The following is a 24,622-nucleotide window of genomic DNA, read 5'->3' as shown; positions in this document are numbered from 1 at the left end:
ATTTATTTAAATACTTATTTCAGCACTGTGTTAGAATACACAGTATACAGAGTTCCATTCTTTAAGAATCTCCTAATTTAGGAGAGAAGCTAGAAATATAGACTAGAAATACAGGAGCACATGGAATTCAGTATTTTTTTTTTAATGTAATAAGTACTCATTAAATAGTTGAATTGCATTTAGCACAGAGGACCTATGTTCTCTTATATCATTCCTATGGGATATAGAATTGAGTAATGAAGCAAAAAGAATGAATATTTCCTGCTTGATGGTTGATGTGGATGTGAAAATGTATTGTTTGATTTATATTGGTTTCTGTTTGGAACAAAAGTAAAATAATTGTAAAAAGTTTTAAATTTTATTAGAAGAGGTTTTTTGTTTTTTTCCTCATGTTTATTTTGAGAGAGAGAGAGAGAGAGCGCGGGTGTGTGCACGCACATGGGGGAGGGGCAGAGAGAGAGGGAGAGAGAGAATCCCAGCAGGCTCTGTGCTGTCAGTGCAGAGCCCAACTTGGGGCTCCATCTCAGGAACTATGAGATCATGACCTGAGCCAAAATCAAGAATCAGATGCCTAACCGACTGAGCCACCCAGGTGCCCCAAGAAGACTATTATCTCTTAAATCGATTGCATTAATATTCATGATAGATAGAACTAAACAGAGATTTAGTTCATGGTGAATAAGTAAAATTCCAATGTTTCTTCTTTAATGTAAAGACATTTTTCCATGTCCATTCGTAGTTTGTGATTTAAGGACCAGCAAACTTCCCAGTTCCCCTGGGCTAAGCAAGTCTATGTTTGATCTTACAAGTTCATCCCAGCGGTTCATCCAGGTGAATTACTTATATAAATGTATACGATAATTTATTTTCAAGCTAAAAACTCAGAAATGTGTGAATTACATTAGAAACAATAAATCTATGGTAATATTTGAAGAGTTAACACTTGGCATTTCCCATGTATATTATTTCAGGAAGCTCTCAGCTGAATAGTAAAAGGCAGTAGTTTTTTTGTTTTTTTGTTTTCTTTTTAATGAATCTTACGTCTCTTGGTGTACACTCAGGCAGTCTTGAAGGCAGTTGGAATTTAAAACAGTATGGTTAAAAGTGCTTATTGATTTAACCTTCCTTGTTGATCATAACTACCTAGTAAATAAAAAATACTATTTCTATTCAGACATAGGGCCTAATTAACATTAACACAGCATCCTCCTATTTTTTAAATGGAATAACTTTTCGATGTTTAAAAAAGTTTCTTCTAAAAATATAAGTAAATTGTAATCATTAAAAATTGGAAGATAGAGTTAAGCAAAGTGAAACGACAAATCACCTATATTCCTGTAACTGAGAATAAAAGTACTATGAAAATATTGTTGCATATACTTGCGGGCTTTTTTCCCATGTGAATGTATATGCATACATTTTATTCAAATGGAAGTGTATTCTAAATAATCCTTAGCATCCTCAGTAGAGTTAATATTTTACAGAATTAATTCTTCATAGCACCAACTTTTTAATGTGTATCAGAATTGGTTGGAGAACTTGTTAAAATACAGATTGCCAGGCCTCACCCCCAGAGCTTTTGAGTAGCCCTGCACTGGGGCCGGAGTTTGTATTTCTAACAAATTCCTGGATGATGTTGATGTTGGTGGTTCAGAGGGACTGTGCTTTCATAACCGCTACTTTGCAAGTTTTTAAGTAACAGGGCACTGCCAGATATATTCTTATTTTTACTTGTACTTTCAAGTATGAACGTAAACGGTGATCTCTTCCTCCTTATTATAAAACCAAACCCCAGACAGCAAAGGCTTTCCCCGTGTATGATCTAGTAAGCTCTTTAAGACTTTCCTGTTAACACACACAGAAAGCTTTTCTTCCTCTTTACTATCTGACCAGTGACACTGTTGATGGTTAGCATGCAGTTTGATGCTGGGGGCGTGGGGAAGTTGGGGCATAAGTTTCAGATCCTTGAACTTTGCTGTGTGATATCTGACTAGAGACCAATTTTATCTGTAGAGACATGATTCCCTGTCCAGTGTGCCTAGCAGCTCTTCTTCCAGGAAGAACTCCCAGGGGAGTAACAGAAGCCTGGGTAAGGAGTAAAGTACCTTCTTTTTATATTCTGAGGGGAATGAATTCTACCGAGTCGTAATTTGAACATATATTTGATAAGGTAAAAAAGGACAACTCTAGATGGTTATATCCATGTTACCGGCATATGAATACTCAGATTAGATGGCCCACTTCTTGTGTTCGGGCATGAATGCATCTTAAAAAAAGGCATAGCAGTTGCACACCTCTTGTTTGTTTGATATAAAGTATACTAATGAAGGAACTTCCGGCAGCATATAGGATTAAAGCCATATCATTTTTTTTGTGGGAAAGTTTATCTTAGTTTTAACTTAAATCTCTCATGCTATACTTGGGTTAAGTTCTTAAGCCAGGCACTTTTTACAGCATGCCTTCCCCTGCTATAAAACGTTGATGTGTCATTTTTGTCTTATTAAAGTGGCAACTTAAAAGAGTAATTTTGCCATTTTTCAGTTGTACTCTTAAAACTGGATTGTATCGGGGCGCCTGGGTGGCTCAGTCGGTTGAGCGCCCGACTTCAGCTCAGGTCATGATCTCGTAGTCTGTGAGTTTGAGCCCTGTGTCGGGCTCTGTGCTGATAGCTCGGAGCCTGGAGCTTACTTCGGATTCTGTGTCTCCCTCTCTGTCTGCCCTTCCCCTGCTCATGCTCTGCCTCTCTCTGTCTCAATAATAAATTAAAACATTAAAAAAATTGGATTGTATCAAAGCATGATTGGATTAGAAGGATTGCATAACATTTCAAATGTCCCTGTCCTTTTACAATTCAGATACAATTACTCTGTCAGGAGATGAAAGAGATTTTGGGAGATTGAATGTGAAAGTGTTTTATAATTCTTCAGTAGAGCAGATCTGGATCACAGTTTTACAGGTAAGTTAACTTAGTTAATACCAACTTTGCTTACAAAACTGAATATTTTCACTATAAGCATCTACTGTTTCTCTCTCTGGGTAATGGGACAATACTTTCTTTGGAATTTAGGATTCTGTAACATTTTGCATAAAACTGTATTTAATAAAGACTAAAGAAAATAAATCTGTAGGTATGATGGAATTATGGTTTTAACCTCAAGAAGGAGATTAATATGATGTCTAGAACATTAAATGTCAAATTATTTCAATGTAGATGAAATGAGAGCTCAGTAGATTAGTTTACTTTTATAGTTTGTATTTAAGTCATTAACTCAAGAAATACATCAAATATTTGTATTGTCAGAGTCCTTTATAAAATTCAATCTGTATTTTCAATTTTTTTAGTGCAAAGATTTAAGCTGGCCTTCTAGTTGTGGAGACACTCCTACTATTTCTATAAAAGGAATACTAACATTGCCCAAACCAGTGCATTTCAAATCTTCAGCAAAGGAAGGCTCTAATGTAAGTGGCTGTTTTTGTTTGAATTTCTTTTTATGGGTTTTTTTTTTCATATTTGTCACTCTAAACCACTTAAAGAATTGGAATAAGAAAGTGTTTTTTGGGGGGAAATTGCAAATTATATACCTCTTGCTTTTTAAAGACAATTTTGAGCCTTAAAAATATTTGATACATCAGTGTCCAATATTAAGATGTATTTAAAAAGAAAATCTTTTTTTTTAAGTTTATTTAATTTGCGAGAGAGTGAGAGAATGAGCTGGAGAGGGGCAGAGAGAGAGAGAGAGAGAGAGAGAGAGAGAGAGAGAATCCCACACTGCTCCACACTTCCAGTGCAGAGCCAGATGTGGAATTTGAATTCCCAAACCGCATGATCATGACCTGAGCTGAAATCTAGAGTTGGATGCTTAACTGACTAAGCCACCCAGGCACCCCTTAATCACTAAGTATGTACAAGATAAACAATATCTAAGAAGACTGTTTTTCTTGTATGAAAGGAAAACGAATGTCTGTATTTTTATCGTCCCTCCTCCTACCCTGCTTTGGCGTTGTGAAATAATTGCATGATTGCAATAAATTTCTTTTAAATACTTCCAGCTATTATAACTGGAAGACTTATCCTGACTTTGGTTTTATAGATTTCAGATTTCACATTAGTTTAAATACATCTTCATTTTTGTCTCCTGATACATGTTGAGAGGTTAGTGTTTTTCCATGCAAATGAAAGGTGTTTTCTGTAAGTACATATAATTTAAAAATAAGGTTTCTCAAATGACTAATACCATGAAAAAATTTACTCTCACTAGTAATTATAGAAATATGAATTTAAATTGCATATTGCTTTCTCTCTTTTTTTCTTTGCTTATTAAAATGAAGAAAAAAATTCATAAGTACTCTAGAATATAGAACTTTCTGGAAATTATTTTGACAAAACACATCGAAACCTTGAAATATTTATGTGCTTTTACATAGTAATTCTACTTGGAATGTGTTCCATGGAAGGAGTTTAAAAGGCAAATAAAAAATGTGTAAAGTATTCTTGGCAGTTTTGTTCATAGGGGAAAAGTTGGAAACTATCTACATGTCTTAATAGGGGATCGGTTGAGAAAATTTATGGTATATATACCATGTGTATGAGTTTCCTCTGGTTGCTGTAACAAAGTACCACAAACTGGATGGCTTAGAGCAACAGAATTTTCTCTCCCACAGTTTTAGAGTAAGTCTGAAATCAAGATGTCATTAGTGTTGCTTCTTTCCTTCAGCAGTGAGGGAAAATCTGTTCCATGTCACTCTCCAAGCCCCTGGTAATGGTTAGCAGTCTGAGTCATTCCTTGACTTTGTTTCATGCTTCCATCTTCCCATAGCATTTTCCTTCTGTCACTGTGTCTTCATGTGGCCGCCTTCTTACGAGGACTCTAGTCCTAGTAGATTGGCAGTCCACCTACTCCTGGATGACCTCACCTTAACGTCACTAGCTACATCTTCAAAGACCCTATTTCCAAAGAAGGTCACATTCTGAGTTACTGGGGGTTAGAACTTCAGCATATCTTTTGGAGGCCAAATTTAAACCATAACACTGTGTGATAGAATACTGGGCAGCTGTAGAAAATTTTTAGGTAGAATTTTTAAGGACATGGAAAAATGCTCTTAAGTAAAAAGACAGTAATCAAAGTTGGTTTATATGTATTAGTATCTCACACTGAAAATATGCCTTTTAGAAAGTCTAGATGGAAATAAATTTTAATTGGTTATGATGCTGACACTCAAAATGAATCCTTCCTGAATTAAACAATTTCACTTTCTGATTTTCAAATGAAACTGTGAGTTAACTTAGGAAAAGTTAGGAAAAATTGTTCTTATATTAAAATTGCCATGGGATCTTACTTTTAAGATTTATTACTATTTATCAACTTGTTTACCTCTATTATAGCAAAATGTGAAGTCAGCCAACACACTTATTACTTCATGTGTAATCTCATTGCATCTCAATTTAAAAATTAAACATTTTATGTATACTATATTGTTGGTGTGGTCCTGTGGTTGAGACTCTGAGAGAAAAAGATAGCTCTGGTGGTTGGGAGGCTCTCAGAAACAATTTTGATTATACAGACATAAGCAATTACAATAAAAGTGAAAATTTGGGCACCGTATCTAAGATACTGATTTTAGTTACCCAGATCAGATATCTTGTCTTTTCAAAAGGAAAAAAAAAAACAAAACCAAAACTCCTTTTCAAACGAAAGCAGTAAAGATGGGAAGAAGGAAGTGTATAGCAAAAATCAGTCTAGTGTCAAGAAGATGTTAGAATAACAAAATCTTAAAAGTAACAAAAAGAACATTTGGGAAAATATTCTGAGCATGAAAAACACTGACTTGCTGCCTGGACTGGATGCTAATGAGAGAAGATAGGACTTTTTAAGGAGATTGATTTTCAGATTGGAGAGAGTGGAGCAAACATCACTAAAGTGAAATCAAATCCCAAGGTAGGTGGGAAGAACATTAGAAAAAGAATAGAAATAATTTAGGTCTCTTAATGTGAATGGATAGATTTGGGGTACTTCCTGAGAGAGCACATGTGAGATTCTTGAACCACTTACTGTTGAAAAATTGCGGTGGATAGCAGGAATGAGGCCCCAGAACCAAAGATGGAAAACAAACCCAGTTTTCAAAAAGGAGAAAAGCTATATTCTGCTAAAGTTGGTGTTGATATTGACCTGAATCCCTTAGTAATTAAAAGGATAATTTGTGACTTCCGCCCTTTTGGCTCCCTGAGCAGCGCCATCGCGGTAGGCAAGAACAAGTGTCTTATGGAAGGTGGCAAAAAGGGAGCCAAGAAGAAAGTGGTTGATCCATTTTCAAAGAAAGATTGGTATGATGTAAAAGCACCAGCAATGTTTAATATAAGAAATATTGGAAAAACACTAGTCATGAGAACTCAAGGAACCAAAATCACATCTGATGGCCTTAAGGGTCGTGTGTTTGAAGTAAGCCTTGCTGATCTGCAGAATGATGAAGTTCCATTTAGGAAATTCAAGCTAATTACTGAAGATGTTCAGGGAAAAAACTGCCTGACTAATTTCCATGGCATGGATCTTACCTGGGACAAAATGTGCTCCATGGTCAAAAAATGGCAGACCGATGATTGAAGCTCACGTTGATGTCAAGACTCCCAACGGGTATTTGCTTCGTCTCTTTTGTGTCGGTTTTACTAAAAAACATAACAATCAGATTCGGAAGACCTCTTATGCTCAGTACCAACAGGCCCGCCAAATTCGGAAAAAGATGATGGAAATCATGACCTGAGAGTTGCAGACAAGTGACTTGAAACAAGTGGTCAATAAATTGATTCCAGACAGCATCAGAAAAGACATAGAGAAGGCTTGTCAGTCTATTTATCCACTCCCTGATGTCTTTGTTAGAAAAGTAAAAATGCTGAAGAAGCCCAAGCTTGAATTGGGAAAGCTCATGGAGCTTCATGGTGAAGGTAGTGGTTCTGGAAAAGCTACTGGGGATGCTAAAGTTGTGCTAAAGTTGAATGAGCTGATAGATATGAACCACCAGTCCAAGAATCTGTTTAAAATTCAGACATTTAATGGTGACAAATAAAAAATCTTATTTGGGATGTTTTAGATAGATAGATAGATAGATAGATAGATAGATAATTTGTGACATTAAGAAAGGCAGTATCCAGGATAAATTCTGGAAAAACAACTCATGGTCATTGTCATCTTAATTTACACTGAAAGATATTTTTTTGTTGTAAAAAATTAGATCTTCCTTTCCTAGATTATAAAATGTTATTTTCATTTCTTTGGTATTGCCATATCATCTCTTTTTCAGTCCTTTTATTTATATATTTTATATTATTTTCCTGCATTTTTTTTTAGAGTATTGAATTTATGGAAACTTTTGTATTTGCTATTAAACTCCAAAGTCTACAAACTGTAAGGCTTGTATTTAAGATTCAAACCCAGACACCCAGGAAGAAAACCATTGGAGAATGCTCACTGTCACTCAGAGCTCTTAGCACACAGGAGATGGATTACTCTTTGGATATAATGCCACCTTCAAAAATTTCTGTAAGTGATAGTAGTATCACTATAAAAGTGTTTTATACTTTAATAATTATTTTGTGGATGACCTTCTGTTGGAGTATAACTTGAACACTCTAGAATATATTAGAGGATCGGGAAGGCTCTCAAGAAGCAATAATAATAGTAATAATAATGATGTCATTGTTTAATAAGGCTTTTTACATAAGTGATAAAAGGTTAACAGAGACCCTTTGCTTTCTCCATTGAAAAATAACCTTAGGGTTACCTTCTCCTGGGACATTTTTATTAATGTTTGATATTTTATACTTCAGGAAAATAATCCTGAAGTTAGGAATCATTTTATTAAGTTTTTAAAAATTTCTTTTATAGCTGATAATTTAGGAAGAGCAAGAAAGAAAGTTGGGAATCATAAATTCCAAATTCAAACAAGATTGCCTTAAAAAAAAAAATTCTGTTGGGTCACCTGGGTGGCTCAGTTGGTTAAGCATCTGACTCTTGATCTCAACTCAGGTCTTGATCTCAGGTCATGAGTTTGAGCCCAGCACTGGACTCCAGCCTGGGTGTGAAGCCTACTTAAAAAAAAAAAAAAAAAAAAAAAAAGAGTGCCTTAAAAGAGATTAGGAAAGTGATTTTAATCATGAGCAAGCTCAATATCTATCCATAAATTGGGTAGAATGGAGGTTCTTAACAGCTAGTTTGTCTGTTTTTGTAAAGAACTTGATTATCTGTAGTGCTGATTGATTTTTGAGACCTGATAATTTGTTTCTCTCAACTAGCCAGCTGAACACTATCTTAAAATTGTTTAGAAATCCCTAATAATTTACTTATTATATAGTTTCTATGTCAGGATAACAGTTATAGAAATTTTTTAATCTTTAAATCTTTATAAGCTTTTATAAGGCCAAGCCTGTATGTAATTTTAAATTTATATAGGATTTATATTTTACCTGCCTTCAAAAATATTTAATGTGACTTAAAGTGGTTCTTATCCTGGCTACACATTAAATCAGAATTTGGTGGGGGGTGGAGAGGGTGGGGGGAGATGGGAGGTGGGAGGCCAGAATCATCTATAGTTGTTTTTTTTTTTCTATAATTTATTTATTTTTTATAATTTACATCCCAGTTAGCATAGAGTGCAACAGTGTGTTCATGAGTAGATTCCTTAATGCCTCTTACCCATTTAGCCCATCCCCCCTCCCATAACCCCTCTAGCAACCCTCTGTTTGTTCTCTGTATTTAAGAGTCTCTTATGTTTTGTCCCCCTCCCTGTGTTTATGTTATTTTTGCTTCCCTATGTTCATCTGTTTTATATCTTAAAGTCCTCATATGAGTGAAGTCATATGATATTTGTCTTTCTCTGAATAATTTCGCTTAGCATAATACCCTCTAGTTCCATCCACATAGTTGCAAAGGGAAAGATTTCATTCTTCTTGATTGCCGAGTAATACTCCATTGTATTTGTATCCCACATCTTCCTTATCCATTCATCCATCGATGGACATTTAGACTCTTTTCATACTTTGGCTATTGTTGATGGTGCTGCTATAAACATTGGGGTGCGTGTGTCCCTTCAAAACACATACCTGTATCCCTTGGATAAATACCTAGTAGTGCAATTGCTGGGTCATAGGGTAGTTCTATTTTTAATTTTTTGAGGAACCTCCATACTGTTTTCTAGAGTGGCTGCACCAGTTTGCATTCCCACCAGCAGTGCAAAAGAGATCCTCTTTCTCCGCATCCTTGCCAACATCTGTTGTTGCCTGAGTTGTTAATGTTAGCCATTCTGACAAGTGTGAGGTAGTATCTTGTTGTGGTTTTGATTTGTATTTCCCTGATGATGAGTGATGTTGAGCGTTTTTTCATGTGTCGGTTGGCCATCTGGATGTCTTCTATGGAGAAGTGTCTATTCATGTCTTTTGCCCATTTCTTCACTGGATTATTTTTTTTTGGGGGGGGGTGTTGAGTTTGGTGAGTTCTGTATAAATTTTGGATACTAACTCTTTATCTGATAACGTCATTTGCAAGTATCTTCTCCCATTCTGTCAGTTGCCTTTTAATTTTGGTTATTGTTTCCTTCACTGTGCAGAAGCTTTTTATTTTGATGAAGAAGCATCTGTAGTTTTTAGAAACTTCCCAGGTGATTCTACTCTGCACTCTGGCTTGAGAACCAGCGAATTAGAAGGGAATTAAAGTAGAGATTAAAAAATAAAAAAGGATTTCTATAACTGATCAAGAAGTGAAATTTTTAGATAGTTCTTTCTTGTCTATTATTTTCTGTCTCCATCTCCAATGTGTTCTCTGTACGGTATTTATTACAACTTAGAATTCAGTTACTTGGTTTAAACAAAACAAGGCTCAAGCTTCCATCCGTTTTCTTTATGTTTTACTGTGTTCTTAGCAAGGGCCTAATTATATTCTTGGCATTGACCGTTGGTACGTAGGTAGGAATGAAAGAATAAATGATTAAACGGAAGCATGCTATATTAGATTATTTTTATATTCTGTTTAAATGTAGGAAATTTGCTTTGTAACTGTGACAAGGAGTTTGTCACTTGCATCTTTGAAACTAGGTTTGGTAGACCTTAAGCTGCAACCATAGTTTACAGAAGGCACAAAATATATTATTCAAATGGATAATTCATTTACTAAAACTTTAAAGACGAGTAGAGTATATCAGAAGATAACTCAGCAAAGGTATTTTCTGGAGAATTGAGTTGTTATAATCTTATCTGCCTTGGAGAATCTGAATGAATGATTTTGGCTAAGTTTCTACCAAATTACTTCATGTTTTAGAGGTCTTGCGACAACTGTGTATCTGTTGTGTGTTAGGTCCTAGGGGTACAAAAAGATTGATGGCCTGAAAGAAGAACTTAGGGGCTATATTGGACCAGTGGGTTTATATTAGTGTGAATGTTTCATATTATTGGCCGGTGCAAAAATAGTATGCTTTGTTTCCTGTGTCGAGGAGGAAAATTGATATTCTAGTTGACAGAGCCGGACTTTCACACCCATCCTCCACGGTGACAATTATGCCACCACACACAGCAGAACTTTCATGTAGAGCTAACGTCTTAGTAGAGAGTTCTTGACCCTGACAAATAGTAACGTAAGTATTTATTTGAGAACCCAAGTCTCTGTGTTGAATAATGCGGAAAAGATGAGATTTTTATTTACAGAGCCTTACATACAACTGATGTGGTGTTAGGTGATTTAATGCTCACACTCAAATCTATGAGCTTTCTGCTCTCGGTATCCCTACTGAGGGCACCGACACACCAAAGCACTTGCATGATTTCCTCCAGCCAGTAGTTGGCGAGCCAGGATTTGAACAGAAGCATCGATTTCAGGACCAGCTCTACCATATGTCACTTCCCCTCAAGAAGATATTCTCAGAGATCACCAGATCATGGTTTTCTCTAACTATGCTTTTCACTTTCAACAACGATTCAAGGAAGGCTTGGAAAGTTTTCTTTTCTTTAAAAAAGGATACATGTTGCAGGATTAGAGATCATGTATCTTCCATAGTTTTGTGGCCATTAAAAATGCACTTTAGGGGCGCCTGGGTGGCTCAGTCGGTTGAGCATCCGACTTCAGCTCAGGTCACGATCTCGCGGTCCGCGAGTTCGAGCCCCGCATCAGGCTCTGGGCTGATGGTTTGGAGCCTGGAGCCTGCTTCCGATTCTGTGTCTCCCACTCTCTCTGCCCCTCCCCCGTTCATGCTCTGTCTCTCTCTGTCTCAAAATTAAATAAACATTAAAAAAAAATGCACTTTATACGTGCTAATTGATTGGAATTTTATTTTATTTTATTATTTTTTAAAAGTTTATTTATTTTGGGAGAGAGAGAGCATGCACAGTGTGCACGAGCTGGGGAGAGGCGCAGAGAGAGAGCGACAGAGAGAATCCTAAGCAAGTCCTGTGCTGTCAGCTCAGAGCCTGACGCCACCCTCAATCCCACAAACTGAGATCATGACCTGAGCCGAAGTCAAGAGTTGGACACTTAACTGACTGAGCCACCCAGGTGCCCTGATTGGAATTTTAATTTTTCGGTTATAGGGACATTGAAAACCACTTTGAATAGTTTTTCACAATCTGAATTAATATCCTGGAACATAATAAATAAGTTGAATTCAGAAATGACACTGGCAAATTAGAAATAGCAAACCTTTGCCAAGCGCGGCTTTGTTTTGTGAGAGTGAGCTCTACAAGTGTGTAACACTGAGGGAAGTTTTGCCACCTTTAGGTGTTTTCATAAGTGTTGTTACATTGTGGACACACAACCATAATAACAAAAAAATTTTACCCATAGTTTCCTTGGTGTTTTGTAAATAATAAATAGCTGTCGTTGTTTTTTAATGTTTATTTATTTATTTTGAGAGAGCGCCAGCAGGGGAGGGGCAGCGAGAGAGGGAGAGGGAGAGTCCCAAGCAGGCTCTGCACTGTCAGCACAGAGTCTCACAGTTGGAAGATCACGCCCCGGGCCAAACTCCGGAGCCGTGCTCTCAACCGACCGAGCCACCGAGCACCCCAAGCAACTGTATTTAATCTATTTTTTTAAACGCCAAGAACAGCAGCATTTTTTTAAATAAGAAAGAGCTCCGTTTTATATATGGCTACCAAAAAAGATTTATTAATCCATTCTTAAACTCTGATTATAAAAGCAAAAATAGTACTTTCACTTTTTTATTAGAATTCAGCATTTGTTGCCAAAATAGACAAGTTTGATCATCATTTTAGACTTTTCAAGGGGGAGTCTAACCTTGACAGTTGAGTCTATACTTTAAAGTGGTTCACTTTTCACTGCCTCGCTCTCGATTTATGTCATGACCAATTTAATTTTAAAATTTTTATTTATTTATTTATTAAATATAATTTATTGTCAAATTGGTTCCCTACCACACCCAGCACTCATCCCAACAGGTACCCTCCTCAATGCCCATTACCCACTTTCCCCTCTCCCCCACCCCCAGAAACCCTCTTAAATCCAGGTATAATTGGCATACAGTGTTACATTAGCTTCAGGTATACACCATAATGATTCAGTGATTCTGTACATTACTCTGTTTACCACAGTAGGCGTAGTTACCATCTGTCACATGTAGTGCTATTATAGTATTCCTGACTATATTCCCTATGCTGTACTTTTCATCTCCATGACTTCTTTATTTTATAACTGGAAGTTTGCACCTCTTAATCCCCTTTATCTACTTCACCCATCCCCTCACTCACCTCCCTCCTGGCAACCACCAGTTGGTTCTCTGTATGTGAAAGTCTGTTTGTTTGTTTTGTTTTTTAGGTTCCACATATGAGTATCATCATACAATATTTGTCTGTATCTTATTTCACTAAGCATGATACCCTCTGGGTCCATCCACGTTGTAGCACATGGCAAGATCTCATTCTTTTTTATCGCTAATATTCCACTGTGTGTGTGTGTGTGTGTGTGTGTGTGTGTGTGTGTGTGTGTAGACACATGTACACATCTTTTTAATCCTGGCATGAGCAATTTTAAAATGCCAAATCCTGTCTTGAAGGAAATGTCCATGATTCAGTCGATGGCAGATACATGGAAAGGTTCTTTTTCAGTGAGTTATGTGCCAATGGTTGGGGAATACTCGGTAATTATCAAATACAAATCTCTTCATCAAGTGTCATTCAGCCATTCTGTAGCTTTGTTGGAATCCATACTCACAAAGATTTTTGTGCCTGTCTGTGCTGGGCCCCAGGGAGGTCTGTTAACCTGATGTTCTTTCTTCTCAACATGTGAACAGTAGTATTTTTCTGTTTGGATGACTTTGTGTTTCTCTCCTTGATTTTTTACTCCAAGGACCTTGAAATCCACATAAGTAGGCTGGCTTGTGTTCCATCTCACGGATTACTAACTTTCTTCTTTAGTCAGTGCTACAGAAGAGCACATTTTAACTTTTTCCCCTCTGAATCTCCTTCATTTCATTGTTTGCCTCAGGTTTTCTTTGACATTTTCCTTATTATTTACTGCCTCCGTTGCTTTCATTAGCTTCCTTTTTGCCACCTTTCTTGGCTGGCTCTCATTCAGCATAGTAATTCAGCTCTTAACCTACACATTTATTCCTTGTAATAATCCTTTGTCTTCAAATCTTTTAATCTGGGTAGCATCTACTGCTGTGTCGATAGTCAGAAAAAATGAGGGTGGTTCTTATATATGAAGCTTTTCATTATAGTTTATGTATTCTTAAAAACAATTCAAATGACTAAGTGTTTTGAAAGTGGCCTTTTTTGGTGTTTATTTCATGGACATTGTCTTTACAAAAACTGCTGAAGAATTTCATTTGTTTTCAATTTGAAATATCTTTTGACCTCCCTGGTTTTGAAGGATCAAGTATGTAGGTTTAACTTGGCTTTTCAGAATCCGTGAAAGTGAGTACCTCATATTTACAGAATCCATGCATTTATCCTAACCATATTTTCTATCATAATTTTGTGTGTCAATAAAAGGCATCGCTTTCAAAACTTAAAATTGTAGCTCTTTGCTTTTGAATTTTTGAAATATCTCCAAAACTTTATTCTTAATTGTCAAATGGTACTTTTTTGATACCTAGGTTTGCCATGCAGAACTTGAATTGGGGACTTGTTTTCAAGCAGTAAATAGCAGAATTCAGTTACAGATTCTCGAGGCACAATACCTTCCAAGCTGTTCATCACCTCTCACTTTGAGTAAGTATATCTGTGGTTCAAAGTGAAATCTTCGGAAAATATTAGTCAAAGCTAGTTTTTCCTATATTTCTTAACAATGGAAATTAAAATCATACTTTTGTTATTTAACTTAAATACTTACCTTTTAACTTAAAATTACTTTATTGGATTTCAGATTTTAGCCATGTGTCTACTGCATAGTCTCTTGGATTTTTATCCATTTGATGCTATTCCTTATTTGGGTCATTAGTTTATATAGGTTGAGTGTCCAGAGGACTGTCAGATATATTTCACCAGCCTAGATAATTTGTCTTTTCTCTAGGTCTATGCCCATTGTTGAGTATTCTGCTAACTAGAAACTTAATTCAAAAAGCCCCAGAAAATGTCACACATAAACCTTGAAACACTTTTCCTTCCCTGTGCCTTTGGGCACCAGAAGGGGCTCTGATGTTTTGGTTGCATAGGCCTGGTTTATATGGCTGTTCCTAGAGCTGGAGGTGTGAAGTCAGTCCTCCCTAAGGGCTAAGAGTGGCGTAAGAGTGCTCCTTTATTCGGCTACAAGAAGAGAAGATCCCTGCAGGTGGGCAAAAAGCAGTAGATGTCTGAAAATAAACGCAAGCGACCATTCAGCTCAGGAAGTTAGGAAAAAAACAGCAAACACAAAGGAAAGTAGAGGTAAGGAATTAAAGGTAAAGCCAAAGTTGATAGATACGGAGACAACAGCAAAAGACATAATCAATAAAGCCAAAAACTGTTTCTTCGAAAAGATCAGTAAAATAGACAAACCTACAGTAAATTGGATCGAGCAAAAAATAAAGAAAACAGGCACAAGGAAGAAGATAACATTTCAAATTTGAAGGTGGTTCAATAATAAATAAGACAACCCCATTTATAACTATATCAATTCATTTGAACATCTCTGTAAAATAATTGATTTTTGGAGAAGAAAATTGTTGAAATTCACTGCAAAAGAGGGAGAGCATCTGAATAAAATGATAACCATGTGTAGGTAGTTAAAGAATTTCCTCTAATAAAAGCACCAGGCCAAGATGATTTTACTGGTGGATTCCACCGAACTTTCAGGGAACATTTAATTCCTATTTTATATAAGCTGTTCCAAAACATGAAAAACGATGGAAAAAGTAACTTTATGATGTTAGCATATTCTCGATATCAAAACCGAAAGGATAGTGCACACAAAAAATAGCTCTAGACTGTTACCACTTATGTAGATAGATGGAAAAATCATAAAATAAAAATAAGCAAATAAAATCTAACGTGGTATTAAAAGAATAAATTACCAGGGCTACATAGGGTTAATATTCTAGGAAATAAGGACATCAGTAGAAATCCACAGATGGAATTTATTTATGACATTAATAGGGTCTTTCTTTGATCAAAACTGCTATCAGGATTATCATAATCTCCATGTTGGAAATCTGATGGTCCGTCTAGGTCCTCACTTGGCAGCTCCCTTTTTTCTGGAAGTTCCCTCCTCACTCTCTTGCTGCCCTGGCCACCTCAGCTGTATCCCATGACTACTCAAACTAGTCAGACTGCCCTCTCTGCCTGAGCTGTAGGGACCACGTGTCAGTGAGACGGGGCAGACGGGGGAGTATGCTTAGGGGAAAAGTTATATAAACCTGAATTTTACCCAGTGCAGTTCCCATCTGTAAAAGCTGACTCTCCTCCAATTTCTTCCTGCTTTTGGTCAATCTTTAATGGCTTGTGCACTTGTTTTTTATATTTTTTTCCCCCAGAATTTATAATTTTAATCTATGGGAAGGTTAGTTTCTACAACTATTCTGCCATTACTGGAAGCTCTCAGGAGTCTCGAGCAAAGAATTTTATCTGTGTAAAACCGTGAACTAAATTCCTCCAGCTGTCCAAAGAGTTGGCCCCTCTCTTTTGTATAATACTTTTCAGTGTGTGCTGCCCTATTGCTGACTGTCCTGTATGCCTCCAGTTTCCAGTCTTTAATGGCATTCAGGTTAGAGAAAGATTAGATTCATTAGAGGTTGCTGTAGTTTTTTGTAAAGCGTGATGAGAACTATAAAGTTTACTAGAGATGTTTTCCGTTATGCCAAGAGCTCGTCAGATCTTTTTTTTTTTTCGTCAGATCTTGAGAAGCGGCTTATCTGTATTTTCACACCAAATATAACATATAGATATGTATCTTTTATGACATTTAAAATAAAATTTTACATATCAAAATTTCTTATTGTTTAGGTTTTTTTGTGAAGGTGGCAATGTTTAGTTCAGGAGAGTTGATTTATAAGAAGAAGACACGCTTACTGAAGGCCTCCAGTGGCAGAGTAAAGTGGGGAGAAACTATGATTTTTCCACTCAGACAGAATGAAAAAGAAATTATTTTTCTCATTAAGCTTTACAGTCGGAGCTCTGTAAGAAGACGACACTTTGTGGGGCAGGTTAGTAGGGATTTTTTATCTTGAATTCTTTGCTTGCACTTCTGTATGCTCAAAGCAGTTAGTCATCAAAGGGAATACGGGATAAAATTGAAGTTGAATAGAGTAAAATTCTTCAGCATCATAAAATTTAATGTTGCCACAAAAATGAAATCTTGTCACACTTTGCTTTAATACAAATAGTTGGAATTTCTGAGCAATCAGGCTGCTTATCTTGAAATAAGTCTATTTCTGAGCTTCTCAGCTGTAAACACTATAAGAAAGGTCAGGTTTTCAGTACTGTTGAGTTTGACGCTAAGTATTTAAATCAGATTTTGTAAGGCTGGAGATATCCAACTTTCTTCTTTCTGTGTCCTGTTCGATTTAATGTTTAACTCTGTATGCTATTAACTGAATAATGTTAGATTTGAATTTGAAATTTGAATGTTAGATTTGAATTTGAAAACATTAGTGGTAGCAGTGGTTGTGGTGGTATTTAGATAGTATTGGTGTCTAGATTAATCTATTTAAAAATTTTTAGTCATCTGTGTAAGACAACAGAACACTTGCTTACTTGCCAATCCTATAGGGACTTGTTTCCTTTGTAGTTTCCAAAAGTAGCTCATTATCTTTTATCTTAATTGTGATTGTTTGGCTTGAATTTAAGTTCCAAAATCTACATTACTGGTTTAAAGGCTTCTGTCTGCTCGATAACAAGATGTTATTAGCAGCCTATGTGAAATCCTTAAATTACATGTGAATTTTCAAAGATTGATAATAACTTTTTGACCGACTTCTTCATGTGTTTTACCTAAAACATGTATATAAAAAATTACAGTTTTGTCGTTCTTCATTTATTCCTACTTGGGAAAGAGTTTGGACTCAAAAACTCATATAGGTAGCATACTTTTCAAAGCCGTGAGGCCTATGAAGTGGGTTCAGTTAAGGCTTCCTATCTCACTAAGCCTCAGCGATCATGTAGGAATGGAATGGGAGATTTCAGGTGATTTTCGGCATAACGTTTTTGGTGATTCCATTTTCTTGGTTGACAGTCCAGTTAAGAATAATAATTCTGGAAGGGTTCTGGCTGTTCGTCTGTTCCCTCTGGCTTCTCTGGTGTCCTTAGTAGCCATCATGATGGGGTAGCCAAATGTGGACTCAAGGTCTCCCCACCCTTACATCAGCCAGAGCATGCTGGCGTTATCTGATTCATATCATATACTAAGGTTCTTTGTAAGATTTTATATGAAGTAAAGTTCTTCAGATCAGGAAATTAAGGGGGGAAAGGTTGAAAATCAGTGACCTGCGCCAGTTTCTTTATTTAAAAGAATTAGAAACTCCGTCTCACAGAAGTTAATTCCGAAGTAGCGGCACTTGGCAGGGCTAAAGCTGAGGTGAGAATTCAGGCTTTGGGTTCCTTGCCCACCTTGCCTCTGTGGTGTGTAACCAGTGTGATGTCTTACATTTGCATAATGCTTTGCAATTTTCTCAAATTCATTCATGTCTGTTACCTAAAGTTAGTTTAGATTTCAATTAAAGTCACAGCTTTATCTAATGTAAAAGGTGCTTAAAATGGACATTTCTTACCAATCTAACTTAAATCATGATTAGTCTCCATTAATCCTCACAGAAGTGTTTCAGATGATTAGGATCCATTGTAAGTTGAGCTCCTAGGCTTATTGAATAACGAAAGATACTAACTACTGTTTTGGGAGAAATGATTTTTATAATCTTTCATGTTGAATTTTTAAACTGGATTGATTCATCTAAACCAGTCTGCAGGGTGACTAGGTTAAGTATTTTAACATTTACGTTTCAAATAGAAATCAAACAAAATTTTGGAAAAATGGAAAGATGTTTAATTGAAAATACGTGAACCAAACTTCCACTCGTCTTTCATCCATAAGAGTTATTAGCAGTTTGAATTCAGACTCTGTTAAATGGTTGTACTGTTCCTTTCTAGATTTGGATAAGCGAAGACAGTAATAACACTGAAGCAGTGAATCAGTGGAAAGAAACCATTACAAATCCAGAAAAGGTTGTTATCAAGTGGCACAGATTAAATCCATCTTGAAGACATCACATATTAATTTGATGAAGAATTTGACATTCTTTTAGAAGACTTAGGATTTCAATTTGCTACCAATGAAAAGAGACAAATCGATACATTTGTCAATTTATTTATGGAGGTCATCATTGTGATGTGTAATGGATCTTATAGAAAATTAAATTTGATGAAAGAAAATGGGATGACTTCTATCTGATATCCAACATAAAGGGGATGTTTTAAAACTATGCCAAAATAGTGAAATAAAGAGTAGTATTTCTGGGGCAACTAAATAAATTATAAAATTAATGAGAATTTCAACCATAGGTGGTGATTGCTATCTTACATTTATGGGTTTTTTTGAAAGCTTTCCCTAGATATTTAAAATCTAGTATATCAAGTCTCTGTTAGTACTGTTAGACATGTAGAAGAACTTTACTACTGACTGTTTCAGTGCCAGTCATTCTTGATTAGATCTTGACTCCACTGTTTACCTCTTGCTACCTCTCTTCTCTCAGAAAACAAATATGAATCATCGAACCACTTCGGCTCTTAGGTATTCGGGGAAGAGTTGTGCCCTAGGTTTCTTACTTCTTACCCATAAGGCGTCACATTGCCACTGTATAAATTATTTACCTCCGAGAAACTTCAAATATAGAACGCTATGTTTTGGCAAGAATAAACGAAAACACCAGAAGGTTGAAGTTTAATTGGAAACCTTGTGTGTACACATTTTGCTGTGTTTTCCTCCCTCAAATATTTTACCCTTTGTTTTAATTGGAGTTGGAATAAGATTATCCTCCATGTAGCTCCTCCTAATTAGCAGAACTAAATGAGCTTAATTAGCAAGTTCAATATTTTATGATAATTATTTCCCTTTTTTTAGTGTTTATATATATCTCTATAGATATGTAGATATAGATATATATATATATATATATATATACTACTTGTTCTATAATCCACAATGCTATTTTCCCATGTTTTTTAAGAAACTGTACGTGATAGCATTATATAGCACATATTTTCTGTTGCAGTTTCTCTCAGGAACTCACTAGAAGTCAGTATGTGGGCCTGATTTCAGGTTAGTCAGCTATGCAAACTATGCCCCAAAAGAATAGCTGCTTGGAGAAACAGATAACGCCTTCCTTGATCTTGGCAAGTCTGACTTTAGTTTTGCTAATGAGTAGACCAACTGCTCTGTGGTCATGGTCTTCCATTTTTCTTTCTCTCTTACCTTGCCCACACATGCCAGGAGGTAGGTGGTGATATTTTAGACCAGAAGATACTTTGGTATAGCTGTAGAATACCCTCTTCATTCTAGTTCTTATGTTCTGTATGTCTCATTAAGATTTTCTCAAGTAAACCCTTAATTCCTTTTTTCCTAGGTATCATCTCCACAAGCTACAAAATATGCCTAATTTACACGTTCTTTGCTTCTGTTCCCTAGAGTTTATGTTATACTGGTGGTGTTGACAGTGTGCATTTGGAAATAATTTTCTGAGATTTGTGAACAATGAAATATTGGTCAGTACTCACGTGAACTTTCAAGGGAAATCACCTTGACTGTAGTGTTTTACATCTTTGAGACAAATGACTTTATTTTTTTAGAGCAGTTTTAGGTTCACAGCAAAATTGACAGGAAGGTACAGAGAGTTCCCAGGTACCCCTGACCCCCACATACACACACCTTGCTCATCATCAACATAGCCCACCAGAATGATACATTTGCTAAGATCAGTGAACCTACATTGGCATAGTGTTATCACCCAGATTTAGGGTTCGCTCCTGGTATTGTCCATTCTGTGAGTTTTGACAAGTGCAGGAGGTCGTATAGTCACCACTGTAGTCTCATACAGAGTAGCCTCACTGCCTTAAAAATCCTCTGCAAATACACCTGTTTTAATAGCCACCAAATAGGTATTTTGGCTTTTGGACAATAAATAACAGACTTTATTGTTGTTTTTTTTTAAATCTAGAATTTAATTTGAGCAGTTTTTTGTGTTCTATTAATGCTTCCAATTCCTAAATTTATTATATGTAGTCATGTATTTAACTCAATTTAAATTATTTAATGTTTAATGTTTTTGCAATATGTATACAATGTATAATTTCAGAGAAAGTGTGATTTTTTGGTTTCTTGCATGTCTTAGAATCACAGGTAAATAAAAAAATTTTTAAAAAAATCTTTTCACTTAAAAGACCTTTCAGTTAGAGTAGTATTGACACAACTAAATTCCCAAATATTTTAATTAGTTTTACTTAAGCCTTTTTCTGGTGCAAGAGGTACCGAATACAGATGATATTCTGGTTGTCTTTGAAGCTTTACATGAAATATGAAAAGAAACACACTTTTTTGTTAATAGCTACTCAAATTATGAGAAAAAACATTAGCTGGTAATAAAAACATGAGATAGTAAGCAAAAATCACTTGTCTTTGTTTTTACTCGGGTATTTCTTGACCTTTACCCACTTATCACAAGGACAAGGGAATCAAAATGGTGCTAGATGACCAGAGAAAGCCATGGAAGGGTTCACACTGATAGCTGGTAGTTTATACAATGCTAATCCCTAACACTGTGCTTACTTATGTATAAGCTTTCAGATTGATACAATTAGGTAGCTGCAGCCCATGTCAAAATACAACATCACTCTTCAGCTTTCATTTGGTTTTGCATGACTTTTTCTTTTAGCAGACCTCCTAGGGAAATTATCATTGAAGTGTATCAGTTCCAGCATTTACCAGACCTTTAAGAAGAAACCAATGGCATTTTGAACATATGTAATTATGAGCTGAAAATAAGCTAAAGTGAACTTCTGCTTAAATATAGTTATGTGAATTTCTGTGATACTATTGTACTGAAACCATATTTCCCAAAATTTCCCCCCAAATTGTTACTGTTTGTTTAATAAAATAATTGTTTATTTTTGAAGGATTTTAGAAATTTTCGGTAAATTTCACTATTTTATATCATGACAGCACTATTTCAAAGGATACGTTATTTCCTTTTGGTATTTGATGGGGTATATTGAGGGAAGTACCAGATAAAATATCTCTATGTATACTGTATTAGGGTTTTTTCAGAGAAACAGAACCAACAAGGTGTATATATACATTTTTAAACATAGATATTTTTTTAATTATGAGACGTTGGCTCATGTATTATGGAAGCTAAGAAATCCCACGATCTGTCATACAGGCTGGAGACCCAAAAAGGCCAACAGCATACATAATTCAGTCTGAACCTGAAGGCTTGAGAACCAGTGGAATCAATGGTATGAATCCCAGTATGAGGGCAGGAGAATATGAGATGCTCAGCAGTGAGGCAGGAAAAAAGGGATCAATTCCTTCTTCATCTCCCTTTATTTTATTCAGGTTCTCAGCAGACCAAAAGATGCCCACCCACATCGGGGAGGGAAATTTTCCCAGCCCAGTGATGCAAATGCTAATCCTGTCCAGAAGCATCCTCTCAGACACACCTAGATATAACATGTAATCTGGGCACCCCTGGCCAGTCAGGTTGACACATAAAATTAACAGACATCTACTTGTGTTCTCTTGGTGGGTCAGCTGAAATGACTGTTCAACAATTTCAAATGCTTGAAGTTTTGGCTGAAACATTGAGTTGAGGAAAGAATTATGAAAAGTGAGTGTATATGAAGTACCATGTCCATTTTGAAATAGAGGTTTAATATTTTAAAAGATATTAAAAGAGTTAGTGTTACCCTCCAGAACTGGGTATTTTTTGGGTAAATTGTCTGAAGATGAATGCTGCCCGCATTTTTAGTCCTTTCCTGGTGGGATTTCTTTAACTTGGCAATTACTGATTTTTAAATTTTTTTCATGTATGGAAGATCTGATGTCTAAAATGACTATTTTATTAGTTAAAACTGGTAAGTAAATTAAATTATATAATGATAACTATATTAACTATCTAACTATATTAAGCCATAGGACTCTGATAACAGCAGCAGATGTCCAGAAAGTTCCGTATGTCTTCTCGGATGACTAAAAGGTATCTGATTCCATACTGAGCTAAATCACTGAGTAAGATAGATGATGATGTTTATTTAGTATTGATTTTCATATTGTCGTGCCATGGAATTTGTTTTCTGAGTCACCATTCTTTAGTTTCTGAGGCAGGAGGATGATAAAAAAATATCTGCCCTTCATGATAGGACTAGATTTATTTAAAAAAATTTTTTTCTTAACGTTTATTTATTTTTGAGACAGAGAGAGACAGAGCATGAACGGGGGAGGGGCAGAGAGAGAGGGAGACACAGAATCGGAAGCAGGCTCCAGGCTCTGAGCCATCAGCCCAGAGCCCGACGCGGGGCTCGAACTCACAGACCGCGAGATCGTGACCTGAGCTGAAGTCGGACCCTTAACCGACTGAGCCACCCAGGCGTCCCAGGACTAGATTTATTTTAACAGATTTTGTTGACTGTGGCTCTTGCTGTCTTTTAGTTTAATTTCTCAGTCTTTAGTATTTCTTGATCATACAGTATATGGAGACTTGATCTTGAAACAACTAAATTTTTAAATGAGCCATTTTGTGTACTTCATAATCGTAAAAATGTCTATATGTTACCTTTTGCAAAGAACTGTTGTAGGTGCTTTTAGGGGTAGAGGTGGCCAAGCCATCACTCTTTACTCTGGGGTTTTATATTTTAGTAGGGGAATAAAACAGCATAAAGCAGAATTGTAGTAAAAAGCAGGATTAGAGGTATGGTCAAAATGCTTTAGAGGCTCAAATAAAGAAAATCAAGTCAGCTGAAGGAATTAGGAGCATCTCTGATGTTTTTTTCTTTTTTTTTAACATACGTAGCCCCCACACACAACATGGGGCTTGAACTCACAACCCTGAGATCAAGTGTCACATGCTCCACATGCTAAGCCAGCCAGGTGCCCTTCTCCCTCCTGGAAACCATGTCTTCCCTTAGTTTTCATGTTCTTATGCTCTGTTTGCTGTCTTATTAGCCTTCTAGCCTTTTCTTTCTTCTCCGTTGGCTCGTCTTTGTGCACTTTAAACACTGGGACTTCTTTAGGACTCAGTCCTAGACCATTTTCTCTTCTCACTCCACTTTGCCCCTCAGGGCAGTCTCTTCTATTTTCATGGCTTCAACTGCTGTTTACTGGCCAAAGGCTGCCAAATATAAATTTAAAAAAATTTTTGAACGAGAGAGAGAGAGAATCCCAAGCAGTCTTTATGCTCAATGTGCGCTCCATCCCACAACCCTGGGATCGTGACCTGAGCCGAAATCCATAGTCGAGCACTTAACTGACTGCACCCCAAGGCTGCCAAATTTATATCTCTACCCTAGTTTGCTAATGAGCTCCACTATCATTTGGCTGACACGGACATCCTGTCTCGAACATATCCCAAGCGAAACTTTGGGTTTCCCATTCTCCCACAATCTGGCCTGCACTGTTCCCTATCTTAATAAAAGGAGCCTGGAGCCACCTTGGAGCTTCTCTGTCTTTCATTTCCCGCACTCAAATCAGTCACCCTAGTCGGTAGCATACGTGCTACGGAGATCTTGAATCCACCCGCTTTTCCATCCCGACTGTAAATTCCCTAGTCAAAGCCAGCATCGCCTCCCACCTGTAAGTTCTATTCTTGCCCCCTAATTGGTTTCCTGCCTCCCTCTGTTTTCCCTCCAAACCATTCTCCACGCAGTGGCCAGGGTGATAATTTTTTAAATACAGATGTGATTGTCACTCCTTAGTTCCTATTGCTTTTGGTGTGAAGTCCAAAATGTTTAAGTCTACAAGGCCCTGCATTATCTGAGCTCTGCCTTTGACTGCAGCCCCATCTTTCCCACTGATCTGCTTTCAGTTCTTGGAAGGCAATACGCCCCTCGCTTCTACAGCATCTTCACACATGCCATTTCATCTAAGTGTAGTAGTCGTCCTTTTCACCCTTCCCTTTGCTAAATCCCTTGTTTAGGTGCTCACTTAAATATCTGCTCCTCAGAAGTCTTTGCCTT

At 36.5% G+C, this 24,622-nt stretch overlaps 1 protein-coding gene and 1 pseudogene across 5 annotated transcripts in view; both read left to right on the top strand.

The window, feature by feature from the left end:
* TC2N (tandem C2 domains, nuclear) overlaps positions 1-21,564 on the top strand; it is a 45,045-nt gene extending 23,481 nt beyond the window's left edge. For 4 of the 5 annotated variants that reach the window (XM_081795980.1, XM_081795981.1, XM_081795982.1 and 1 more), the window contains 7 exons: positions 740-831; positions 2,014-2,089; positions 2,856-2,956; positions 3,343-3,459; positions 14,086-14,200; positions 16,409-16,608; positions 18,548-21,564. In XM_081795980.1, the coding sequence (XP_081652106.1) occupies positions 740-831; positions 2,014-2,089; positions 2,856-2,956; positions 3,343-3,459; positions 14,086-14,200; positions 16,409-16,608; positions 18,548-18,658 (812 nt within the window). In that variant the 3' untranslated portion in view covers positions 18,659-21,564. Of the gene's footprint in view, positions 1-739; positions 832-2,013; positions 2,090-2,855; positions 2,957-3,342; positions 3,460-7,340; positions 7,533-14,085; positions 14,201-16,408; positions 16,609-18,547 lie in introns of all 5 variants that reach the window. The other variant, XM_060620570.3, reaches the window with a different exon arrangement.
* LOC132670223 (small ribosomal subunit protein eS1 pseudogene) lies at positions 6,084-7,046 on the top strand (annotated as a pseudogene).
* Positions 21,565-24,622: the final 3,058 nt, after the last annotated feature.

The sequence above is a fragment of the Panthera onca genome, chromosome B3 (assembly GCF_046562875.1).
Source record: "Panthera onca isolate mPanOnc1 chromosome B3, mPanOnc1 haplotype 2, whole genome shotgun sequence".
Classification (NCBI taxonomy): Eukaryota; Metazoa; Chordata; class Mammalia; order Carnivora; family Felidae; genus Panthera; species Panthera onca.
The sequence above is the reverse complement of the archived record's forward strand: the minus strand, read 5'-3'. Positions and strand labels throughout refer to the sequence as shown.